This window comes from Salmo salar, chromosome 01, assembly GCF_965601325.2.
Source record: "Salmo salar chromosome 01, fSalSal1, whole genome shotgun sequence".
Classification (NCBI taxonomy): domain Eukaryota; kingdom Metazoa; phylum Chordata; class Actinopteri; order Salmoniformes; family Salmonidae; genus Salmo; species Salmo salar.
In genome coordinates, this window is record NC_138291.1 from 21,116,195 (window position 1) to 21,143,139 (window position 26,945).

At 43.6% G+C, this 26,945-nt stretch overlaps 1 protein-coding gene across 3 annotated transcripts in view; it reads left to right on the top strand.

The window, feature by feature from the left end:
- Positions 1–26,945, top strand: part of LOC106573748 (collagen alpha-1(XII) chain) — a 90,549-nt gene that overhangs the window by 41,091 nt on the left and 22,513 nt on the right. For all 3 annotated transcript variants that reach the window (XM_014149180.3, XM_014149121.3, XM_014149257.3), the window contains 25 exons: positions 177–306; positions 4,683–4,822; positions 6,314–6,446; positions 6,561–6,584; positions 6,768–6,907; positions 12,542–12,671; positions 12,946–13,085; positions 13,384–13,513; positions 15,061–15,203; positions 16,833–16,962; positions 17,078–17,220; positions 17,410–17,539; positions 17,900–18,019; positions 19,363–19,509; positions 19,613–19,729; positions 20,346–20,498; positions 20,681–20,755; positions 20,867–21,006; positions 21,163–21,286; positions 21,481–21,624; positions 21,859–22,023; positions 22,148–22,186; positions 22,377–22,515; positions 25,053–25,195; positions 25,616–25,725. In XM_014149180.3, the coding sequence (XP_014004655.1) occupies positions 177–306; positions 4,683–4,822; positions 6,314–6,446; positions 6,561–6,584; positions 6,768–6,907; positions 12,542–12,671; positions 12,946–13,085; positions 13,384–13,513; positions 15,061–15,203; positions 16,833–16,962; positions 17,078–17,220; positions 17,410–17,539; positions 17,900–18,019; positions 19,363–19,509; positions 19,613–19,729; positions 20,346–20,498; positions 20,681–20,755; positions 20,867–21,006; positions 21,163–21,286; positions 21,481–21,624; positions 21,859–22,023; positions 22,148–22,186; positions 22,377–22,515; positions 25,053–25,195; positions 25,616–25,725 (3,129 nt within the window). The remainder of the gene's footprint in view (positions 1–176; positions 307–4,682; positions 4,823–6,313; positions 6,447–6,560; positions 6,585–6,767; positions 6,908–12,541; positions 12,672–12,945; positions 13,086–13,383; positions 13,514–15,060; positions 15,204–16,832; positions 16,963–17,077; positions 17,221–17,409; positions 17,540–17,899; positions 18,020–19,362; positions 19,510–19,612; positions 19,730–20,345; positions 20,499–20,680; positions 20,756–20,866; positions 21,007–21,162; positions 21,287–21,480; positions 21,625–21,858; positions 22,024–22,147; positions 22,187–22,376; positions 22,516–25,052; positions 25,196–25,615; positions 25,726–26,945) is intronic.

A 26,945-nucleotide genomic window follows, 5' to 3' on the forward strand; every position in this document is an offset into this window, starting at 1 on the left:
ATGACCATGATGAGGAAAACAAAATTACTCATGACAAACCCTAACCTTCCATTTACAAAATAATGCAATAGTCATTCAGTTGTTGATACAAGTAAATTATTTAACATGGTTTACACTGGAATAATGTGACAGACTGTAGGGCTTGATGTAAACAAAGATGTTGTTTTGGTCTACAGCTTGAAGTGGGGAGAGGTGTGACCTCCAAGGCCCTGGACAACCTGATCTCTCAGACTGAGTATATCCTGGCTGTCACCCCCATCTACAATGATGGAGCTGGAAACCCCATGGTCAACACAGCCATCACAGGTACAGTCACACAGCCTATGTGAGGGTTAACACACTGGGGTTACACTCCATGGAAGTCCTACTCAGTACTATAGGCCCAAAAACCTTTTGGGCCCTAGTTATAGGGTGTAGTGATGTCTTTGTTATAGGGTATAATAATGTCCTAGTTATAGGGTATAGTGATGCCATAGTTATAGGGTATAGTGATGTCCTAGTTATAGGGTATAGTAATGTCATAATTACAGGCAATAGTGATGCCATAGTTATAGGGTATAGTGATGTCCTAGTTATAGGGTATAGTAATGTCATAATTACAGGCAATAGTGATGCCATAGTTATAGGGTATAGTGATGTCTTTGTTATATGGTATGGTAATGTCATAGTTATAGGGTATAGGGATGTTGTAGTTATAGGGTATAGTAATATCCTTGTTTTTGGGTATAGTAATGTCATAGTTAAAGGCTATACTGATGTCATAGTTATAGGGTATAGTGATGTCATAGTTATAGGGTATAGTGATGTCATAGTTATAGGGTATAGTGACGTCCTAGTTATAGGGTAGAGTGATGTCCTAGTTATAGGGTATAGTGATGTCCTAGTTATAGGGTATAGTGATGTCATAGTTATAGGGTATAGTAATGTCATAGTTATAGGGTATAGTGATGTCCTAGTTATAAGGTATAGTGATGTCATAGTTATAGGGTATAGTAATGTCATAGTTATAGTGTATAGTAATGTCATAGTTATAGGGTATAGTGATGTCCTAGTTATAGGGTATAGTGATGTCTTTGTTATAGGGTATAGTAATGTCCTAGTTATAGGGTATAGTGATGCAATAGTTATAGGGTATAGTAATGTCCTAGTTATAGGGTATAGTGATGTCATAGTTATAGGGTATAGTAATGTCATAGTTATAGGGTATAGTAATGTCCTAATTATAGGGTATAGTGATGCCACAGTTGTAGGGTATAGTAATGTCCTAGTTATAGGGTATAGTGATGTCATAGTTATAGGGTATAGTAATATCCTAGTTATAGGGTATAGTGATGTCATAGTTATTTGGTATAGTGATGTCATAGTTATAGGGTAAAGTGATGTCTTTGTTATAGGGTATAGTGATGTTCTAGTTATAGGGTATAGTAATGTCATAGTTAAAGGGTATATTAATGTCATAGTTATAGGGTATAGTGATGGCCTAGTTATAGGGTGTAGTGATGTCCTAGTTATAGGGTATGGTAATGTCATGGTTATAGGGTATAGTGATGTCTTTGTTAAAGGGTATAGTAATGTCATAATTACAGGGTATAGTGATGTCCTAGTTATAGGGTATGGTAATGTCATGGTTATAGGGTATAGTGATGTCTTTGTTAAAGGGTATAGTAATGTCATAATTACAGGGTATAGTGATGTCCTAGTTATATGGTATAGTGATGTCATAGTTATAGGGTATAGTGATGCAATAGTTATAGGGTATAGTAATGTCCTAGTTATAGGGTATAGTGATGTCATAGTTACAGGGTATAGTGATGTCATAGTTATAGGGTATAGTAATGTCCTAGTTATAGGGTATAGTGATGTCCTAGTTATAGGGTATAGTGATGTCATAGTTATAGGGTATAGTAATAGCCTAGTTATAGGGTATAGTGATGTCCTAGTTATAGGGTATGGCAATGTCATGGTTATAGGGTAAAGTGATGTCTTTGTTAAAGGGTATAGTAATGGCATAATTGCAGGGTATAGTGATGTCTTTGTTATATGGTATGGTAATGTCCTAGTTATAGGGTATAGTAATGTCATAGTTATAGGGTATAGTGATGTCTTTGTTATAGGGTATAGTAATGTCATAGTTATTGGGTATAGTGATGTCTTTGTTAAAGGGTATAGTAATGTCATAGTTATAGGGTATAGTGATGTCTTATAATGTCATAGTAATGTCACCTCTCTTTCGTATCGTATGAGATCCCCAAAGATTGGAAAGCTGCCACGGTCAGCCCCTTCTTCAAAGGGGGAGACACCTTAGACCCAAACTGTTAAAGACCTATATCCATCCTGCCCTGCCTTTCTAAAATATTCGAAATTCAAGTTAATAAACAGATCACCGACCATTTCAAATCCCACCGTACCTTCTCCATTATGCAATCTGGTTTCTGAGCTGGTCATGGGTGCACCTCAGCCAAGCTCAAGGTCCTAAACGTTATCATAACCGCCATCGATGAAGACAGTACTGTGCAGCCATCTTCAATGACCTGGCCAAGGCTTTCGACTCTGTCAATCACCGCATTCTTATCGGCAGACTCAATAGCCTTGGCTTCTCAAATGACTGCCTCGCCTGGTTCACCAACTACTTCTCTGATAGAGTTCAGTGTGTCAAATCGGAGGGCCTGTTGTCCGGACCTCTGGCAGTCTCTATGGGGGTGCCACAGGGCTTAATTCTCGGGTAGACTCTTTTCTCTGTATTTATCAATGATGTCGCTCTTACTGCTGGTGATTCTCTGATCCACATGTACGTAGACGACACCATTCTGTATACATCTGGCCCTTCTTTGGACACTGTGCTAACAAACCTCCAAACGAGCTTCAACGCCATACAACACTCCTTCCGTGGCCTCCAACTGCTTTTAAATGCTAGTAAAACTAAGTGCATGCTCTTCAACAGATTGCTGCCCGCACCCTCTTGCCCGACTAGCATCTGTACTCTGGACGGTTCAGACCTAGAATATGTGGACAACTACAAATACCTAGGTGTCTGGCTAGACTGTAAACTCTCCTTCCAGACTCATATTAAACATCTCCAATCCAAAATGAAATCTAGAATCGGCTTCCTATTTCACAACAAAGCATCCTTCACTCATGCCGCCAAACATACTGTCGTAAAAAACGGACTATCCTGCCGATCCTTGACGTAAATGTAAATTTACAAAATAGCCCCCAACACTCTACTCATCAAACTGGATGTAGTCTATCACAGTGCCATCCGTTTTATCACCAAAGCCACATATACTACCCACCACTGCGACCTCTATGCTCTCGTTGGCTGGCCCTCACTACATATCCATCGCCAAATCCGCTGGCTCCAGGTCATCTATAAGTCTTTGCTAGGTAAAGCCACGCCTTATCTCAGCTCACTGGTCACCATAGCAACACCCACCCGTAGCACGCGCTCCAGCAGGTATATTGCACTGGTCATCCCCAAAGCCAACACTTCCTTTGGCTGCCTTTCCTTCCAGTTCTCTGCTGCCAATGACTGGAACGAATTGCAAAAATCTGGAGTCTTATATCTCCCTCTCTAACTTTAAGCATCAGCTGTCAGAGCAGCTTACCGATCACTGTACCTGTACACAGCCAATCTGTAAATAGCACACCCGACAACCTCATCCCCATATTATTACTTACCCTCTTGCTCTTTTGCTCCCCAGTATATCTCTACTTGCACATCATCATCTGCACATATATCTCTCCAGTATTAATGTTAAATTGTAATTATTTTCGCCTCTATGGCCTATTTATTGCCTACTTCCCTACTCTTCTACATTTGCACACACTGTACATAGATCTTTCTATTTTCTTTTCTTTTGTGTTATTGACTGTAGTATGTTTGTATGTTTGATTATGTTTAACTCTGTGTTGTTGTTTTTGTCTCATTGCTATGCTTTATCTTGGCCAGGTCTCAGTTGTAAATGAGAACTTGTTCTCAACTGGCCTACATGGTTAAATAAAGGTGAAATAAAAATAAAATAAATAAATAGTTATAGGGTATAGTAATGTCATAGTTATAGGGTATAGTAATGTTCTCGTTATAGGGATGTCATAGTATTTAAATTTTTATTATTTTTTTAATTACCCCTTTTTCTCCCCAATTTCATAATATCTGATTGGTAGTTACAGTCTTGTCCCATTGCTGCAACTCCCCTATGGACTCGGGAGAGGCGAAGGTAAAGAGCCATGCGTCCTCCAAAACATGACCCTGTTAAGCCGCACTGCTTCTTGACACACTGCTCGCTTAACCCGGAAGCCTGCCGCACTGGCTTCCGGGTGTGTCGGAGGAAACACCGCCCAGCTGGCGGCTGAAATCTGCTTGCAGGCGCTCGGCCCACCACAAGGAAATCCTGGCTGGCCAAACCCTCCCCAAACGCGGACAACGCTGGGCCAATTGTACGCCGCTTCATGGGTCTCCTGGTCAGGGCCAGCTGTGACACAGCCTGGGATCGAACCCGGGTCTGTAGTGACGCCTCAAGCACTGCAGTGCCTTAGACCGCTGCGCTACTCAGGAGGACAGAGATGCCATAGTTATAGGGTGTAGTGATGCCCTGGTTATAGGGTATAGTCATGCCCTAGTTATAGGGTATAGTAATGGCATGGCAATCTCTCCCATATAATGTTTCCTTTCTTCTGTGTAGATGTTGTTCCTGCTCCTAAGAACCTGCGTTTCTCTGAGGTGACCCAGACCAGCTTCAGAGCCGACTGGGACCATGGGGCCCATGACGTGGCTCTCTATCGTATCGGCTGGACCAAGAAAGGAGAAACCAACTTTCAATATGTAAGACAACCATCCAGGTGGTTTGCACTTAAACAAAATCATGACATTAGATTTTGATTGACTATGTACAGAATATTGGTATAATGTACAGAATTTTAATATTCTTGGTATTCTCAATAAAGTTGTGATTAGGAAGCATTGCCGACATATATCCTATATGCCCTGTTGTGTTGTGTCTCCCAGTCCATAAGCCCTGTTGTGTCTCCCAGTCTATAAGCCCTGTTGTGTCTCCCAGTCCATAAGCTCTGTTGTGTTGTGTCTCCCAGTCCATAAGCTCTGTTGTGTTGTGTCTCCCAGTCTATAAGCCCTGTTGTGTTGTGTCTCCCAGTATATAAGCCCTTTTGTGTCGTGTCTCCCAGTCTATAAGCCCTGTTGTGTTGTGTCTCCCAGTATATAAGCCCTGTTGTGTTGTGTCTCCCAGTCTATAAGACCTGTTGTGTTGTGTCTCCCAGTCTATAAGCCCTGTTGTGTTGTGTCTCCCAGTCTATAAGCCCTTTTGTGTCGTGTCTCCCAGTCTATAAGCCCTGTTGTGTTGTGTCTCCCAGTATATAAGCCCTGTTGTGTTGTGTCTCCCAGTCTATAAGACCTGTTGTGTTGTGTCTCCCAGTCTATAAGCCCTGTTGTGTTGTGTCTCCCAGTATATAAGCCCTGTTGTGTCTCCCAGTCTATAAGCCCTGTTGTGTCTCCCCGGTCTATAAGCCCTTTTGTGTCGTGTCTCCCAGTCTATAAGCCCTGTTGTGTCTCCCAGTATATAATCCCTTTTGTGTCGTGTCTCCCAGTATATAAGCCCTGTTGTGTTGTCTCCCAGTATATAAGCCCTGTTGTGTTGTGTCTCCCAGTCTATAAGCCCTGTTGTGTTGTGTCTCCCAGTATATAAGCCCTGTTGTGTCTCCCAGTATATAAGCCCTGTTGTGTCTCCCAGTATATAAACCCTTTTGTGTCGTGTCTCCCAGTATATAAGCCCTGTTGTGTTGTCTCTCCCAGTATATAAGCCCTGTTGTGTCTCCCAGTATATAAGCCCTTTTGTGTCGTGTCTCCCAGTATATAAGCCCTGTTGTGTCATGTCTCCCAGTATATAAGTCCTGTTGTGTTGTGTCTCCCAGTATATAAGCCCTTTTGTGTCGTGTCTCCCAGTATATAAGCCCTGTTGTGTCTCCCAGTATATAAGCCATTTTGTGTCGTTTCTCCCAGTATATAAGCCCTGTTGTGTTGTCTCTTCCAGTATATAAGCCCTGTTGTGTCTCCCAGTATATAAGCCATTTTGTGTTGTGTCTCCCAGTATATAAGCCCTGTTGTGTTGTCTCTCCCAGTATATCAGCCCTGTTGTGTTGTCTCTCCCAGTATATAAGCCCTGTTGTGTCTCCCAGTATATAAGCCATTTTGTGTTGTGTCTCCCAGTATATAAGCCCTGTTGTGTTGTCTCTCCCAGTATATCAGCCCTGTTGTGTTGTCTCTCCCAGTATATAAGCCATTTTGTGTTGTGTCTCCCAGTCCATCCTGAACAGTGATGAGACCAGTAACGTGTTGGAAACCCTGCAACCAGACACTATGTATGACGTGTCCGTCACCGCCATCTACCCTGACGAGTCTGAGAGTGAGGACCTGCTGGGCAGCCAGAGAACATGTAAGACAAGTTAATTATCTAATCTAATGCATCACAATAAATACAGATTAGGAAATGCCCATGCAGATCAGATTTACTAACAATGACTCTTTATATTTCTGTTTCCCTCTGCAGTGTCCAAGGTTATTTTAACCCCTGGTAAGTTTATTTGTTGTAATCAAACAAAAATACATACAGCACTCATAGAGAGAATTCATTTGAATCAAATACATGTATTTTTATCAAAGTGTCACCATCCAGAAGTTAGGTGATCTGTGTTGATTGGATGTGTGTTTACGTTGGAGTTTATGTTGTTGTTTATGATGTTTTGTTCATGCCCAGCCCCCACAGGGCCTCCCCAGAACCTGCAGGTGTTCAACGCCACCACCATCACTCTGACCGTCAAGTGGGACCACGCCCCTGGTCGTGTCCAGAACTACAAGATCACATACGTCCCCACCGCCGGGGGCAAGACCCAGTCGGTAAAACCAGGACCAGCCAATAGCCACACGGGTCAGCTTAGGGCATCACAATTCCAAGATGTTCATAGTGCTAACATCAGCGTTTAATCCTAACATCAGCGTTTAATCCTAACGTCAGCGTTTAATCCTAACATCAGTGTTTAATCCTAACCATCCTCTGGATGATGAAAGGATAAGGAAGGGAGCCCTTGTAGCATGACGCAGAGGCACTTTGTTTGTATGATGGGAAGATAATACCTCCCACCAGAATGTTCAGATGACACAGTTTAAAGCTATAACACACAGCAATTTTTGCATTATAATTTCTGAAACTGTCCATAATATATCTACCGCTAATAGTGGAAGTATCATGTTTTACAGTATTACTTAACCGCCGTGTTGTGATTGGCTGTGATATTCGCCTATTGATTTCTCCTGCCGGCGCGGCATCTGTTGTCAAACTGGGAAAGAGATTTCAGTTTATGTGAGAAAACAAGCACTGAATGAATAGTGTAGGGAATTATTGTACCATCTAAATTGCTGTCAAATATATTTTCAATAACAAAAAAAACATTTTTACAGCTGTTTGAAGCTGGTGGACCAAAACCTCTGTTTGAAGCTTGTGGACCTTCGTTTTGGTCCACCAGCTTCAAACAGCTGTAAAAAGGATATTTTTTGTTATTGAAAATATATTTCACAGCGATTTAGATGGTACAATGATTCCCTACACTATTCAGTGCTTGTTTTCTCACATAAACTGAAATTGAGCGAACAATGTAGAATTTCACCAACCAGGAAAGGACAGCGCGATTTTCACTAGATAACACAGCCACAAAGTCAGAACAGCTTTCCCAGTTTGACAATAGATTGATGAATATCACAGCCAATCACAACACTGGCGGGTAAGGAATACTGTGAAACACTATCATTCCACTATTAGCACCAGATATAGTATGGACATTTTCTGAAATTACAATGCAAAAAATATATATTTATTTCACTAGGCAAGTCAGTTAAGAACAAATTCTTATTTTCAATGACAGCCTAGGAACAGTGGGTTAACTGCCTGTTCCGGGGCAGAACGACAGATTTGTACCTTATCAGGTCAGGGATTTGAACTTGCAACCTTTCGGTTATTAGTCCAACACTCTAACCACTAGGCTACCTGCCGCCCCGTATATAAGGCATATATATATATATGTGACGGGATGTATAGACTTTATGGACAGTATGTGGATAGAATTTGTAGTATATCTGAAGAATACGTAGGATAGAATAGTATATGTACAGCAATAGTTGAAAAGGATGACCTTGACTAGAATACAGTATATACATATGAAATGGATAAAACATTATGTAAACATTATTAAAGTGACCAGTGTTCCATGTCTATCTACATAGGGCAGCCCCTCTAAGGTGCAGGGTTGAGTAATCGGGTGGTAGCCGGTTAGTGACAGTGACTACTGTAAATTCAGGGCAAGATACTGAGTGGAGGCCAACTAGTGATGGCTATTTAACAGTCTGATGGCCTTGATATAGAATATGTTTTTCAGTCTCTCGGTCCCAGCTTTGATGCATTTTAGAAACACGTGGTGGTCAGGGACCTTGACCAGAGCCCCAGGGGAGTTGGGGTTATCAGTGTGGAGAGATGGAGGAGAAGGGGGGGCAGAGATGGAATGTCTGGGCCCAGCAGGGTTGAGGGTGTATGTGTATGTGCATGTGTGTGTTTATGTAACAGGACAGGGAGTGTGGTACCAAGGGGGTCGTTGACTGCAGACAGTGTTTACCGGGTCCTTCAAGCTGTCTGGCATCGCTGCTGCTCCACTCTATAGAGCTGGATAGTAGTTTAGACAGAAAGGCTTTTTTCCTCAGGCCAGATGTTTAGGCGCTTAGCGTTTGCATGATGTTGAGGCACACAGAGAGAGATCCAGTAAATGGAAGGAAGCAGTTAGAGAATTTCACTCTCTCTCTTATCTCATCGGTCTTGTCTGTGATGTGATAGGCCTACCATATTGGAGTCAAGGGTAGCTAGCGCTATGTGAGTTATTTGTCCATTCAGAGTTTCCATTCCCATGCAGGATGGATGAAATGTTTTTCCTTTTTTAATTAGAGGAGAGAACCCAGTTCTGTTCAGTGGCCGTCCGTCCCTCGGTTGCTGTGATGATATCACTGCCTCATTGCCTGCACCCGTAATGGGTCAGCGGTCAAACGACCTCCACTCATCACTGTCAAACGCTCCCTGAAACATTTCAACGAGCAAGCCTTTCTATTCGACCTGGCCCTGGTATCCTGGAAGGATATTGACCTCATCCCGTCAGTAGAGGATGCCTGGTTATTTAAAAAAAATGCCTTCCTCTCCATCTTAAATAAGCATGCCCCTTTCAAGAAATTTAGAACCAGGAACAGATATAGCCCTTGGTTCTCCCCAGACCTGACTGCCCTTAACCAACACAAAAATATCCTGTGGCGTTCTGCATTAGCATCGAACTGCCCCCGCGATATGCAACTTTTTAGGGAAGTTAGAAACCAATACACACAGGCCAAGGCTAGCTTTTTCAAACAGAAATTCGCTTTGTGCAACTCCAACTCTAAAAAGTTCTGGGACATTGTAAAGTCCATGGAGAATAAGAACACCTCCTCCCAACTGCCCACTGCACTGAGGATAGGAAACTCTGTCACCACCGATAAGCCCACTATAATTGAGAATTTCAATAAGCATTTTTCTACGGCTGGCCATGCTTTCCACCTAACTACCCCTACTGCATTCAACAGCACTGCACCCCCCACAGCTACTCGCCCAAGCCTCCCCCATTTCTCCTTCTCCCAAATCCATTCAGCTGATGTTCTGAAAGAGCTGCAAAATCTGGACCCCTACAAATCAGCTGGGCTTGACAATCTGGACCCTTTCTTTCTAAAATTATCTGCCGAAATTATTGCAACCCCTATTACTAGCCTGTTCAACCTCTCTTTCGTGTCGTCTGAGATTCCCATAGATTGGAAAGCAGCTGCTGTCATCCCCCTCTTCAAAGGAGGTGACACTCTTGACCCAAATTGCTACAGACCTATATCCATCCTACCCTGCCTTTCTAAGGTCTTCGAAAGCCAAGTCAACAAACAGATTACCGACCATTTCGAATCCCACCGCACCCTCTCCGCTATGCAATCTGGTTTCAGAGCTGGTCATGGGTGCACCTCAGCCACGCTCAAGGTCCTAAACGACATCGTAACCGCCATCGATAAGAAACAATACTGTGCTGCCGTATTCATTGACCTGGCCAAAGCTTTTGACTCTGTTAATCACCACATCCTCATCGGCAGACTCAGTAGCCTTGGTTTCTCAAACGATTGTGTCGCCTGGTTCACCAACTACTTCTCTGACAGAGTTCAGTGTGTCAAATCGGAGGGCCTACTGTCTGGACCTCTGGCAGTCTCTATGGGGGTACCACAGGGTTCAATTCTTGGGCCAACTCTTTTCTCTGTATACATAAATGATGTCGCTCTTGCTGCTGGTGAATCTCTGATCCACCTCTACGCAGACGACACCATTCTGTACACTTCTGACCCTTCTTTGGACACTGTGTTAACAACCCTCCAGACGAGCTTCAATGCCATTCAACTCTCCTTCCGTGGTCTCCAACTGCTCCTAAACACAAGTAAAACTAAATGCATGCTCTTCAACCGATCGCTGCCTGCACCTGCCCGCCTGTCCAGCATCACTTCTCTGGACGGTTCTAACTTAGAATTTGTGGACAACTACAAATACCTAGGTGTCTGGTTAGACTGTAAACTCTCCTTCCAGACTCACATCAATCATCTCCAATCCAAAGTGAAATCTCGAATTGGCTTCCTATTTCGCAACAAAGCATCCTTCACTCATGCTGCCAAACATACCCTCGTAAAACTGACCATCCTACCAATCCTCGACTTCGGCGATGTCATTTACAAAATAGCTTCCAATACCCTACTCAACAAGCTGGATGCAGTCTATCACAGTGCCATCCGTTTTGTCACCAAAGCCCCATATACTACCCACCACTGCGACCTGTACGCTCTCGTTGGCTGGCCTTCGCTTCATAATCGTCGCCAAACACATTGGCTCCAGGTCATCTACAAGACCCTGCTAGGTAAAGTCCCCCCTTATCTCCGCTCACTGGTCACCATAGCAGCACCCACCTGTAGCACGCGCTCCAGCAGGTATATCTCTCTGGTCACCCCTAAAGCCAACTCCTCCTTTGGTCGTCTCTCCTTCCAGTTCTCTGCTGCCAATGACTGGAACGAACTACAAAAATCTCTGAAACTGGAAACACTTATCTCCCTCACTAGCTTTAAGCACCAGCTGTCAGAGCAGCTCACAGATCACTGCACCTGTACATAGCCCATCTATAATTTAGCCCAAACTACTACCTCTTCCCCTACTGTATTTATTTATTTTATTTATTTTGCTCCTTTGCACCATATTATTTATATTTTATCTCTGAACTTTCTTCAAACTACAAATCTACCATTCCAGTGTTTTTCTTGCTATACTTTATTTACTTTGCCACCATGGCATTTTTTTGCCTTTACCTCCCTTATCTCACATCTTTTGCTCACATTTTTTTTTCTTCTATTGCATCATTGATTGTATGTTGTTTTACTCCATGTGTAACTCTGTGTTTTTGTATGTTATCGAACTGCTTTGCTTTATCCTGGCCAGGTCGCAATTGTAAATGAGAACTTGTTCTCAACTTGCCTACCTGGTTAAATAAAGGTGAAATAAAATAAATAAATAAATAAAAATAAATGAATAAATATCACACGCTAAACATTGAGGCATTGTTGGAAAGCTGGAAGCTAATGAGCCAAGCTTAGCCAAGTGTTTTTGGTTCATTGACAGATTTTCAACAAGTATGGAGAGCTCAAGAGGCCCTGCTTTGATTCATTTGTGACAACAAGTCTATGTAGGAAATGGGAGACACAAATGATACGTTTTCACCAGGCATGCTGTCAGTGGTTAACTTTGTGGAGGACAAGAAAAAAAACTAGAAATCTCGCACGCACGCACACACACACACACACACACACACACACACACACACACACACACACACACACACAGGGTTTACTCAGTCAGCCGTCTCTGTGAGGCGATGCAACCCAACATCGTTCCTTTTAATACAGCATCTCCTTGGCCAAAATCAATGCAGTAAATTCATCAATCATACCTCTTAAAACAACCCATCCCACTGTTAGGGCCATTAGAGTACAGCTTTACCTTAGATCTTGCTCACTACAATAGCAAAGTGCAAAAATGCTCGATGCATCCTCTGACAATTCTTTTTTTAGCAGTCTGGTATTTCTCAACCTGCATTCTTTCCATCAAGTCTCTGACACTGATATAAACTGTCAAGGGAGAGAAGCTGGAATCAGAGACATCCACATCCAATAAGAAAATACAACTGTTTTTCCTATGTCATCTCTTCTGAGGCCACATTGAATGGACTATTTGACGCATTTGTAATCTGAAGGGAATATTACAAGAATTTAGAGTTGATCCAATAATTGCGAAATGAGTCGACCCTTAGGCCTTGAGTGTGATCATGGACCAGGTGAACAAAGTGAGGGTCCTTCCGTCTTCTCTCCCAGTCATTTCAATCTGTCTTCATTCCCCAACAGACGCAGATTGGAGGGAAGAAGAACACGGTGCTGCTTCCCAAACTGACCCCCGACACTCCCTACTCCATCACCGTGTCAGCCATCTACAGCAGTGGGGAGAGCAAGGACATCTCTGGCAACGGAAAGACCAGTGAGTAACCAACCTACTGTAACTGTGGCCTCACTAAGGCCTTCATGATTACATCATGTTCCCCTTCGTCCTCTCAGCTTCACCAGGGAACCGGGTTACATTTGTTACCTAGATGCTAATGTTAAAGATGCCCTAAATACTGTGTTTGTAAACATTGATTTTATGCCTACCACTTGCCACTTCTGTACCTCTACTTACATTTTAACATCTGTAGCTCATTGTTGTCATTTAACATAGTATGAATTCTAAGACCACCTTTCTTCTCTCTCTCCAGAGCCTCTGGGTGGAGTGAGGAGCCTCCAGGTCACTGACCCTACCACCAGCACCCTGAACGTCCAATGGGAGGCCGCCGAGGGCAATGTGCGCCAGTACAAGATCTACTATGTGCCCACCGCTGGAGGAGCTGAGGAAGTGGTAGGCTGGGCCACCTCTAACCAATCACTACCGAATCTCACTATGGCATGCATACTCTTTCATGATCACATCCATTATCTAATGCTGAAAGAATACAAACACCAATACACTGATACTTCACAGATTCACTCAGACAGTCAAACATACATGCAAAATACTACTCCTTTACCAGACCCTTTCTCTCTCTTTTTAATCGTGTTTTATTAAGTTTTTCCACATTTTTACCAGACATTTCAAATAGACAGATCCCCTCTGTGTAGCTTTGTGACTCAGTCCTGTTGTGTGGTTGTATCTACAGGCCCAGGTGTCTGGTAGCACCACCAACACTGTGCTGAAGAACTTGATGTCTGACACCCTCTACACCATCACTGTGGTCCCTGTCTACCCCCCTGGAGAAGGCAAACGCATGTCTGATAACGGCAAGACACGTGAGTCCACGTACAGGTTTACTGTTAGGATGGTTCACCTTATCTAGTATAGATGACCTGCCTCAACAACCCTTTTCTCATGGCTATTGTCATGACCTACCATGGTCAATTTAATGAAGGAGCCTGTGTACAATATAAAACAGTTATATTTCTACCATTCTTGGTACAGAATTTCCTGAGGAGAAGATTGTGCAGTGTGCTAAGGATACAATCTATGATAATGGGTTTGGTCATTCTTTGAGACCTGGCATTTCTGTAGAGCATGCACTCTCTGGTCTAGTGTGTTGGCTTGCTTACTCCTTATGCCAGTAAACTCTTGTAATGCGCCCAAAATATGTCCCAGTCTTATTGTAGTGGAATTTTCCTAGTAAATTAAGCAAACCCCTTTTATTTCTGGGGGCAATGCCAAAAAGATCTAACATGTTTTTGGTTGTCATCTGTTTACAGCTAAAATGTCCAATTCCATGCTAGATAGTATGATTCACTGTAGACACTATATTTAGTTTATTTGCTGGTTTCCATCCATTTTGAACAGACCATCCCTCTTCCAGTTTCTTCCACAATTATAAGGCTGAGCCTCCACTCAGAATGACTCAGTCTTTAATGGGCTGATTGCACAGGAAGGAATTCCACTGTGTTGGCAACACTTGTGATGTCTCCAGCCTTAAGGTAATGGGGTCCGTTTATGGGGTGTAATGACTGGTAGTGGTTGTGGTAGCACGGCTGGGGGGATAGCATGACGTGAGTAATTTTCTCCTCCCATGGAAAAAACTAGAGGCGGGAAGAGAATGAATTGAGAGTATTTTTTTCACTTTCCATTCATCAACCTTCTCTAGACTGGCTATATTTATCAAAGGTCACTTTATGTCATTACTGTTACTGGTACCCTGATTACCCCAAAGCCATAGCCTAATGGTCTTCTGTCTATCATGTTGTTAGGTTCATCTGTCCTGTATTAAATCCATCAGAATGTACCCCCAGGGACACCGATCAATGACAGCTTTCAAGCTTTTGATCTCTGTCAGAATTATAGGACTCTACATCTTGCTTCTTCAATTTCAATGGAATCTATGTTTCTTCAGGCCATCTGACAAATGTGGCTAATCAAATCTAAATTGGGCTTTAGTCATCTTTTATCAATTTATGATTTAAAAATATATATATTGATATTGATGTGGACTATCCATTGATGCTGTGCTTTCAGGGTGAAACCCAGGACTTTTGTTACTTATTTCTGGCCAATACTTCTGGTCTCTAAGAAAAGAAGCTCCCCATGTACTTCCCACTCTGTCTTTATGAGGGTACAATTCTGAGTGGTACAAAGACTGGAAACATCATACTAGTTAACTAGTATGTATTGTACATAGACCCAGTGAACGCTTTGATGGTTTCAAGGTGAACATTCCCTAGTGTCTGATTCAGCCACCAATAATTTTGTTGGACTCTCTAATACATCTCTCTCTCTCTCTCTCTCTCTCTCTCTCTCTCTCTCTCTCTCTCTCTCTCTCTCTCTCTCTCTCTCTCTCTCTCTCTCTCTCTCTCTACAGTGGAGCGTAGCCCCGTGAGGAACATCCAGGTCTTCGGCCCCACCACCAACACCCTGAATGTGCGCTGGGATCCCGCCTCAGGCAAGGTCGTGCAGTACAGGGTCGTCTACGCCCCCCTGAGCGGCACCAAGCCCTCCGACTCGGTGAGTCACCACCAGGGAGACCCATAGGGTCTCTGATTAACCCCGCCCCAGGTCAGAGGTCAAATGTTAATGTCCAGTGACTTGGGGTGTGTGCAGGGGTGGCCGAGTGGAAGGCTTCGGTCCATTTACCGATTTACATCAATACAGCTCTTTGTGAAGGAACAGAACGGAACAACATCAACCTGTTTGTGCTCCACATCAACTGTCTCTCTGGTGGGGGTTCTTATTTAACAGTCTATTACCGGTTTAACGCCAGATTTTCATGTTCATTAATTAAAACAGGAAGCTGTCTGGGCTTTTTCCCCTCCTTATCTGGCTTGACGGTGCCCACATCTGGAGTCATAAAGGATGTCACAAACAACTAATAAACTGCTACTTGACATTGCACAAACAGTCACATCTGTGAGAAGCATTGAGACACTGAGACCCTGTTTTGACTTAACAGGTCTTTGAAGAGTGATGCTGTTCCATTTTATTGATAGCTAGAAGTACTCTCCTTGTTCTTATAAAGCCACAACATTGTGATTCTGGGGGAATATTATGATGGACTTGGGCTGGGCTTTTCCAGTGCCAGGGCCAGCTTTCCACATCAGCAGCCATGTGGCCAGTGTCACGATGCACCATCACATTTAACACAGGGAGGTTTGGTGTATGCACTACTAGATTAGGAAAGCAGCCTTGTCATATTGGGTTTACTCCTTGAGAAGAACATTTTGCTATTAAACCCTCCAAAGCGATGACCGACGTAAGGGTTCAATGACATTCGTCAAAAACAGTCCCATCAGAGACACAGAGATAGAGATACACACATTGAACACGACACAATGGTTTTTGGGGTCAAAGGCAGAGAGGGAAACCAAATACCAGGTGGGTGGACTCCTGTATATTTTGTACTGTATGTGATACTAGGACAAGGCAGGTAGATGAGTAGATCAGGGTCGAGGCTGATAACCTTTGATAATGTTATCAAGTGAAGGACAAGTGGGGTCTGGTATGGGAGAACACAGACACACAGAGATGAGCACCAGCCAGTCAGGACAGAGCAGAGGAGCCATGCTGCTGTAAGCAACTGTCAACACATTACGTTAGTTACTCAGTGTGTTATTGCCCTGACTGTCTGGAGGGGCCATACATCATTGACATAAAATTAATACTTGTGTTCCCCCATTCACTGAGCACTGAGAAGTGTCAACACAAGTGATTGTTGAGTGAGGTGAGGACGAGTTGATAGAGGTGTCACACTGAAACAACTGTAAGGTTGTCAGACTGGGGGATCATAGTGAGTGTCAGAGCTGCCAGGGCCGTGGGTCAAACAGCATTACAGCATGACTGTTGTTTTCCCCCTACAGCTGATACACTTTTCAGACAGGAAGTACTCTTCTCCCCCATCTGGATGTGTCAGTGTAGGCTAGCCTAATTGATGTAGAATAATGTTGATAGTTACAGCTATCCTTGTTATTACTATTAATGCTTGTCTTCATCATAATTTCTCTAGTTTTGAGAATCAAAACGTGTGGGTGCGAGAGTTGTAGTTTGATTGAATCCAACCCACTGTAATGCATGCTGCATGCTGTAGACTGCGATTGGTCCTTCAGTGCTGACCTCTGTGTCTCTATCCCCTCTGGTCAGATCCTGGTTCCTGGGACCTCCACCACCACCCTGCTGGAGCAGCTGGTCCCGAACACGCCTTACAACGTGGGAGTGGTCGCCATCTATGCCAACGGAGAAGGACCACCGGCTGAAGACAAGGGCACAACACGTAAGATCCAGTATATACTATCTATCATATATAACATCCTATTGCCTTTACATGTTTATCCACATCCAAGTATATGCTTGATATTGTGCTAACTTCTTTATTATCCCCATCCCAGTTCCCCGCAGTGGCCCTAGGAACATGCGTGTGTATGATGCCACTACCAGCTCTCTAACCGTGGCATGGGAACATGCTGAGGGACCTGTGCAGCAGTATAAGATTACCTACGCCCCCACCACTGGAGACCCCATCGAGGAGCATGTAAGCACATATATTGCTGCTATTTCTGATGATACCCTCATCAAACACCATCTTGATGAGTCTACAGCATGAATTAGAGTGTGGCCCAAGCCGCAATGTTGTCAGGATCCTTATTTCTCCTCTGTTTGAAGTACCTGTTGAATAGTATTAATGAACAGTAATACAATATTTTGCCTGTGTGTCCTGTAGACCATGGTTCCTGGGAACAGAAATACCGTCATCCTGCCCAACCTGGATGCAGACACTCCCTATAAGATCAACGTGCAGGCCATCTACCCTGACGGACCAGGGGGAGATCTGGATGGAGACGGGCATACAGGTACGCTAGCACATTCTATGCTTGGTCCACTATTCAACATGATAGACAAACAGACGCACACGGTTCTCCACATTCACAGTACAGGAGTTTTATAAACTCAGCCAGTGATTATTATCCTGGATGTCAGAAACATGGCTTCAGTTCAGTCTGCCTGTGAATACCAGAAACTTTTGAACTGGCTGTCCTCCAATGTTAGATCTCACACTAGAGCTGCCCAATACCCAGTCTCATTTCCTCTAACAAATTACACCACATCAAAGCAAAGTCATAGCCTAGGACTGCATGTCTGTGATATTAATGTTAAAAACATTGTAATATGTTTTTAATATGTTTTGACGGTCTGTATTTTCTTCCCCACAGTTGGCATGCTAGGACCTCAAAATCTGAGAGTGTCAGATGAGTGGTACACTCGCTTCAGGGTGTCCTGGGACGCAGCACCCTCCAGAGTGGTGGGCTACAAACTGGTCTACTCACCTGAAGGTCAGATAGCTACTATTTTACTATTCTAATATACTATTATATTCAGCTGTGAAAGAAGATTCACTTGGCTTACTTAATATACATATCCAGCTATAGAAGAAAGTTACAGATGTGTTTGTTATTGACCTGGAGTGTCCCTGTCTGTGCCTGCTGTTATTGACCTGGAGTGTCCCTGTCTGTGCCTGCTGTTATTGACCTGGAGTGTCCCTGTCTGTGCCTACTGTTATTGACCTGGAGTGTCCCTGTCTGTGCCTGTTGTTATTGACCTGGAGTGTCCCTGTCTGTGCCTGCTGTTATTGACCAGGAGTGTCCCTGTCTGTGCCTACTGTTATTGACCTGGAGTGTCCCTGTCTGTGCCTCCTGTTATTGACCTGTATTGTCCCTGTCTGTGTCTGCTGTTATTGACCTGGAGTGTTCCTGTCTGTGCCTGCTGTTATTGACCTGGAGTGTCCCTGTCTGTGCCTGCTGTTATTGACCTGGAGTTTCCCTGTCTGTGCCTGTTGTTATTGACCTGGAGTGTCCCTGTCTGTGCCTGTTGTTATTGACCTGGATTATCCTTGTCTGTGCCTCCTGTTATTGACCTGGAGTGTTCCTGTCTGTGCCTGCTGTTATTGACCTGGAGTGTCCCTGTCTGTGCCTGCTGTTATTGACCTGGAGTGTCCCTGTCTGTGCCTGCTGTTATTGACCTGGAGTGTCCCTATCTGTGCCTGCTGTTATTGACCAGGAGTGTCCCTGTCTGTGCCTGCTGTTATTGACCTGGAGTGTCCCTGTCTGTGCCTGCTGTTATTGACCTGTATTGTCCCTGTCTGTGTCTGCTGTTATTGACCTGGAGTGTTCCTGTCTGTGCCTGCTGTTATTGACCTGGAGTGTCCCTGTCTGTGCCTGCTGTTATTGACCTGGAGTTTCCCTGTCTGTGCCTGTTGTTATTGACCTGGAGTGTCCCTGTCTGTGCCTGTTGTTATTGACCTGGATTATCCTTGTCTGTGCCTCCTGTTATTGACCTGGAGTGTTCCTGTCTGTGCCTGCTGTTATTGACCTGGAGTGTCCCTGTCTGTGCCTGCTGTTATTGACCTGGAGTGTCCCTGTCTGTGCCTGCTGTTATTGACCTGGAGTGTCCCTATCTGTGCCTGCTGTTATTGACCAGGAGTGTCCCTGTCTGTGCCTGCTGTTATTGACCTGGAGTGTCCCTGTCTGTGCCTGCTGTTATTGACCTGGAGTGTCCCTGTCTGTGCCTGCTGTTATTGACCTGGAGTGTCCCTGTCTGTGCCTGTTGTTATTGACCTGGAGTGTCCCTGTCTGTGCCTGCTGTTATTGACCTGGAGTGTCCCTGTCTGTGCCTGCAGGTACTGATCAGACCATGGAGACGTTTGTTGGAGATGTGACCAGCTACCAGCTGCACAACCTGCAGCCTGGAACCACCTACGACCTCAAGGTGTTGGCCCAGTACGACGCTGGCCTCAGCGGACCTCTCATTGGACAAGGAACCACACGTAAGTGATTGATTGGTTGTTTGATTGGTTGCGTGATTCATTAGTTGTTTGGTTGATCAAATTATTGTTTGATTGATTGGTTGACTGTTCCTGTCTTTCACAGTGTACCTGAACATCACTGACCTTACCACCTACAACGTTGGTTATGACACCTTCTGCATGAGATGGACCCCCCACAGGGCTGCCACTTCCTACAGACTCAAACTGAATCCATTCGACCGTAAGTGCTGTACCTGGCTGGGAGCCCATTCCATATAACCTTGATACCTGTGGGGGAGAACTGTTTCTATATTGACTTGAGAATGTTTACTGTCGATCAGATATGTAGACAAAGTTGCCACCCTATCACAAAGGTGTCTTTGTTCGAATGTCTAAATATGTTATATAATTGTATTTTATTCATGCCCACTGATCCATCTGTCTCCTATTAATTCTCTGACGCTGGTGGACTGTAAGAGAAAAAAATATGGGAAAAAATGTTGCAATATTTAAGTCTGTTTACAGTATGGTAGTCATTATAGATGGAAGCACTGCACTTTGCCACATTAAGTTAATTCATGTTTGTTTGAAAGGGCATGTTGAATAAGACAAAACACTGTATAAGCCCACTGCTACCTCAGTCCAAGCGCTACCACTGGCTGGCTTTAACCCCTCTCCTTCCCCTCTCTTTGAAAATAATCTTAATAATGATAATGAATTAGATTTATATAGCGCTTTTACCAGGTGTAATTTCCAGTTGCTCAAAGTGCTTGGGGATAAATGGGGTATATGCTTAAAGTGTATGGGGATAAATCACCTGATCCACAACCAATGTGTGTTACTCTTTCCTCCTACAGCCTCTAAGAGGGGAGGTCAGGAGACCACCATCACTGGGTCTGAGAGCCACTACTGTTGGGACGGCCTGACCCCTGACGCCCTCTACAATGCCACAGTGTACACACAGACCCCCAACCTGGAGGGGCCTGGAGTCAGCGTCAAGGAGAGGACCCGTAAGAAACTCCACTAACCATCAGACCTGTAACATGTAACATTTCATTGTGTTTACACACATGTATACCTCCCACCACACTCCGGGGATAAGAAAACACCTCAGGGTTTTTGCAGGGGACTAACAGGGCATGCTAGTGAAGTCCAAATGGTTTGACTGTTTATGTTCTGGTCTTTGTTACAGTGATTAAGCCCACAGAGACCCCAACTGAGCCCCCCACTCCACCTCCACCCCCCACCATTCCCCCTGCTATGGACGGTAAGGAAAGGCTTGAAGTCAGCATGCTGTGAAGAGAAGTGAAGCTAACACAGAGAAGAAACTCTTTATAAATGTCCTACCTGACATTGACTTGCTCTATGTGCACCACAGTGTGCAGAGGGGCCAAGGCTGACCTGGTGTTCCTGATTGACGGCTCCTGGAGTATCGGAGACGAGAGCTTCAGCAAAGTGATCCAGTTTGTGTTCAGCATGATCGGAGCCTTCGACGTCATCCACCCTGGCGGCATGCAGGTCCGTAGCCATTCAGGCTATCCTCTGAGCGTTAGCTCTTTGATGTTTACAGCATATTCTCTTCTCTTTTCCTCTTTCAGTGTGTATTCTTCATGTCAATGCTTTCTTATTCTCGCTCTCGCTCCCTCTCCCCCCTCTTTTGTCTTCTGGAAACAGGTGTCTTTTGTGCAGTTCAGTGACAGTGCCAAGACAGAGTTCAAACTGAACACTTACCAAGACAAGGGAAGGACCTTGGCTGCGCTGCAGCTCGTCCGCTACATGGGAGGAAACACCAAAACAGGTACGCCCACAGACTGCTACTCTCAATCTTACTGGATGATATCGTTAACACCAATTGCATAATGTTGAGTTAATTAAAGAGTCTACAAACATTCACTCACCACCAATGTCATTACAGTGTCTTCATCTTGCTGGTGGAGCTGAATGGGTCTATAGTTAAAGGTGGAAATTGATGTCTTACCCCTCTGTGTACAGGTGCTGCTCTGAAGCACGTTGGTGAGAAGGTGTTCACCTCAGACAACGGCATGAGGAAGTACGTGCCTAAGGTTCTGGTGGTCGTCACCGATGGTCGCTCCCAAGACGAGGTCCAGAAGAGTGCCTCCAACCTGATACACTCTGGTAAGTGTTCAACATTTCAATTTGTCCTTACAGAAGTCAGTAACAGGATATTTTCAGTCCAGATTTAGTCAACGTAAGTGTAGCTCCAGAACTTTAGAAATGACTAGATATGTTTTGAGATAAAGCATTACTTACTCCTTTTGGGGTTTTCACGGTCAAATTGGAAGATCTGAACAGTCATTGGGCTAGGACGTATGGATCATAACGGTTGTCTTTGTGCTCGTCTTGCTCCAGGTTACAGTGTATTTGTGGTCGGTGTGGCCGATGTGGACGTGGCAGAGTTGAGGAACATTGGCAGCAAGCCAAGTGAAAGACACGTCTTTGTTGTGGATGACTTTGACGCGTTCGCCAAGATCCAGGACAACCTCCTCACATTCATCTGTGAAACAGCCACATCCAGTAAGATTTACATCTACATTACACAGTACCTCAGGACACAAGTGAAAGCAGATTGACGTTAGCTATATGTTGTCCTCCAGCATTTTCCATCGCATCATGTTTTGTTTTATTTCTCCATCTTCAGCTTGTCCTTTGATCTACATCAACGGGTTCACCTCACCTGGTAAGTATATGCTACACCTATATTCTGAATAAACTGACAGCTGCTGATAACACCTATGGCCGGAGCTCTTTACTGACGTAGAAAAACTCTGAGCCCTAATTCATTCCTACCAACAATGTCAGTACTGTGTTCCTGTGCATTGACGTGTATCTTCTCATGATTGTGTATTGACCTGATGTGTGTTCACCAGGCTTCAGAATGCTCGAGGGCTTCAACATCACAGACAGGACCTTCGCTGCCATGAATGGCGTGTCCATGGAACCTGGCTCTTTCAACAGCTTTATAGGCTACAGGCTACACAAGGATGCATTCCTCTCTGCACCCACAAAGTAAGAGTGTGTGCCTGTTTGCGGGCTGTTTCCGTTGCGCGTTGCCTGCTCCTCTCCTGTGTACTGTAATGCTGGCCAGCCTGCATAATAATTTTTTGGTATCTTCAAAGGCTCTGCTCGGAGAATGCTGTGCCAAGAGCCCTTTGCCAGCCCTGTTTGTTGTTGCAGCTTGTAGAATATGAGGTGTTAGGAAGAGAAAATGATTTGGTTCAGAGTGTAAAGCTCCCAGGGTAGGACCCTCTCCCGCATACACTACCGTTCAAAAGTTTGGGGTCACTTACAAATGTCCTTGTTTTTAAAAGAAAAGCCAATTTTTTGGTCTATTAAAATAACATCAATTTGATCAGAAATAAAGTGTAGACATGGTTAATGTTGTAAATGACTATTGTAGCTGGAAACGGCTGATTTTTTATGGAATATCTACATAGGCGTACAGAGGCCCATTATAAGCAACCATCACTCCTGTGTTCCAATGGCACATTGTGTTAGCTAATCCAAGTTTATCATTTTACAAGGCTAATTAATTATTAGAAAACCCTTTTGCAATTATGTTAGCACAGCTGAAAACGGCCGTGCTGATTAAAGAATGAATAAAACTGTCCTTTAGACTAGTTGAGTATATGGAGCATCAGCATTTGTGGGTTCGATTACAGGCTCAAAATGGCCATTCTTCTGAAACTCGTCAGTCTATTCTTGTTCGGAGAAATGAAGGCTATTCCATGCGAGAAATTGCCAAGAAACTGAAGATCTCGTACAATGCTGTGTACTACTCCCTTCACAGAACAGTGCAAACTGGCTCTAACCAGAATGGAAAGAGGATTGGGAGGCCCCAATGCACAACTGAGCAAGAGGACAAGTACATTAGAGTGTCTAGTTTGAGAAACAGATGCCTCACAAGTCCTCAACTGGCAGCTTTATTAAATAGTACCCGCAAAACACCAGTCTCAACTTCAACAGTGAAGAGGTGACTCCGGGATGCGGGCCTTCTAGGCAGAGTTGCAAAGAAAAAGCCATATCTCAGACTGGCCAATAAAAAGAAAAGACTAAGATGGCAAAATAACATAGACACTGGACAGAGGAACTCTACCTAGAACTCTGCCAGCATCCAGGAGTCGCCTCCTCACTGTTGAAGTTGAGACTGGTGTTTTGCAGGTACTATTTAATAAAGCTGCCAGTTGAGGACTTGTGAGGCATCTGTTTCTCAAACTAGACACTCTAATGTACTTGTCCTCTTGCTCAGTTGTGCATCGGGGCCTCCCACTCCTCTTTCTATTCTGGTTAGAGCCGTTATGCTCTGTTCTGTGCATTGAGTAGTACACAGCGTTGTACGAGATCTTCAGTTTCTTGACAATTTCTCACATGGAATAGCCTTAATTTCTCCGAACAAGAATAGACTGACGAGTTTCAGAAGAAAGGTCTTTGATTCAGAAGAAAGGTCTTTGTTTCTGGCCATTTTGATCCTGTAAACGAACCCACAAATGCTGACGCTGCAGATACTCAACTAGTCTAAAGAAGGCCAGTTTTATTGGTTCTTTAATCAGCACAACAATTTTCAGCTGTGCTAACATAATTGCAAATGGGTTTTTTAGTGATCAATTAGCCTTTTAAAAGGATAACCTTGGATTAGCTAACACAGCGTGCCATTGGAACACAGGAGTGATGGTTGTTGATAATGGGCCTCTGTACGCCTACGTAGATATTCCATAAAAAATCAGCCGTTTCCAGCCACAATAGTAATTTACAACATTATCAATGTATACACTGTATTTCTGATCAATTTGATGTTATTTTAATAGACAAAAAAATGCTTTTCTTTCAAAAACAAGGACATTTCTAAGTGACCCCAAACTTTTGAACGGTAGTGTATGTGGGAGAGGGATCAACCAAAGTAGCCGAAGGTCAAGAGCCCAGCTCTTTATTGGGCCCATTAAAATGTATTCAGGCAAATGCTGAGCTGCTCAAAAGTTCTGCGCTAACAGGCATGAGCATGCTTAGTTCATTTGTCCATAATCATCTATATTTTTGCGTGGGTAAGTCATTGACTTCATGTGCACAAATGGAAACACTTCAAGCAGTAAAGTAGGGACGGAAAATACTTTCAATATGTCTGTAATTTTTTGAGTCGGGTCGAACTGGCAACCATTTTCAGATTCTGTGGTCTACGTGACAGGGTGGATATTGTGTGTTTTTTTGGTTTATGGTGTGGCTTTTAGATGCCAACCTTGTTTCTCTGTGTCTTTGATTTTCCAGAAGTTACAAAGGACCTAGTGTTTCGTCCTGGCCAAAGGCTCTATAGATTACGATTGGCTATCTTAATTCAAACAGGTTTTAGTGGACCCTCTCACTTTGATCAAAGATTCATGATTCTTGATTAACTAACTTAAGTCAACATTTTGCATGTCAAATGAATACAGCTAGTGATCAGATTTTCTCAGTGTTGGTGTCTATGAAGTTGACCATCTTACAGAAGAGAATCCCTTAGCTTTATAAAAAAGCTCTGCCATGACACCTGTATCCTGTATTTTTCCTCCTACCAGGGAGATCCACCCAGAGGGTCTTTCTCCATCCTACACCATTATCCTGCTCTTCCGTCTCCTTCCTGACACCCCCAACCAGGCCTTTGATATCTGGCAGATTGCCGATGGTAACAACAACCCTGAGGTCGGGGTCACTGTCAACCGTAAGCCCCCATCATGCTTTGTTTCTCTTCTGGGTTAGCTGAAGATACCTAACAGCTATGGTCTGATTCCCCTCCTTACTACATCAAATAACAGTCTTTAGAAACTTAGACCAGTGTAATGATTAGTGGGCTGCTACAGTCCACTGATCCCCTCTAGGGAAGAGTTTTGGTTTGGCATTGACTTTTCACACTTTTTCTAGAAGTCTATAAGTGTTCACTTGTGTGCCTAAGTTTGAGATTAAGTATTGTACCGAAGTATTCACTTCTTATGTAAGTGTTCACTTGTGAGGGCCATCTTCCCTGTAGCTCTCTCTCTCTCTCTCTCTCTCTCTCTCTGTCTGCTTCAATGTGCGTTTCATGACTTCTTCCTGAAATGCATGTTTAGGGGTCCATCTGAAGTCCCTTGTTCCCTCTTTTCAGCTTCCAGCAAAACAATCACGTTTTACAACAAGGACACCAGAGGGGAGATCCAAAGAGCCACGTTTAATGAGGATCAAGTGAAGAGAATTTTCCACGGGAGCTTCCACAAGGTAAACACCATTTCACTTGAATGAAAATGGTTTATGGGCCATATGGTGACATTAAGGCTTGGCAGAGGAGTAACATATCTTGGCCTATTTTTCTGGTTGAATTTCCCAAGGACATGCAGATCAGCAATAATCAGCAATAATTTGGGATAATAACATCCAAAACACCAGGTTCCAAAGATATATTTTCACATGAATAATGAATTTCTGTGGTAAAATGTTTAGATACATTTTCAAGGCAGAGTAGACACCTTGTCTGGGATGTGTAGCCTTGATATGGTCACCACCTATGATAGATGTGTTCTGTCATTATGGTTGGTCATGTCTGTTCATAGTTGATGTTTCTGTTGATTAGTGTTATGCCTCATTGAGTACACCTCCTGAGGGTATGATCTTGTGGATAATCCACGCCAAGACTAAGATCTAGCTAAGATATGGTTACTTTCCTCTCATGAAATTAAATGTGATCCATCTTATAGTATTGTGATGTGGATTCGGTGCCAAAGTTGAGTCTTCAGGCCTTTTTATGCTCTGCTGTTAGCTTTGTTTTCTGAGGCTGAAGGAAGTTACTTTGATGAATGGTTTGGAGGGACTATAAATATCTTTCCAAAGGCTGGAGGAGACTTTGGTGACCCATGGTGATCTTGCACAATGTGCAACCTGAAGATTTTATTTTATTTGGAACCAGTTATAGTTAGCCTAGCAATGGAGACTTACGGCGTGCTGATTGGCCATTGTCCTGGCGGCGGTCAGGTGGGAATTCAAGAACATTCTGAGGAAGTGGGCTGTTATTGGATCAGTGTTTGTTTTGTTTTACCTCGTTTATGATAAATGAAACTCAATAAATTGGGAAAAAAGCCACGTCGTACTTTTGGACCGCATAAAAGAAAGCTAGCTGCGTGTGCCCAATGAGGTATTTTCAGGAGTATTTTCTGCTTGAATAAAATTATCTGTCAATAAAATTATTTTCCTGCTTCAACAGACAGTCTGACAAAATCTGAATAAACTGATGAAATCGACCAAACAAAATTCAACAAGCTCAAAGAGACCTACAACAATATGTAAACATGAATGGAGATATTTTGACATACATGTATATTGCATCTTCTATACATCTTTACTGCCTCTGAATGTGGATTCCCATTGGGTGTGGGGAGGGAATCCCCAGTTGGTTAGAGAGGGTTAGCGTCTGCTAAAGCTATCATTAGGAGATTTCCCACATG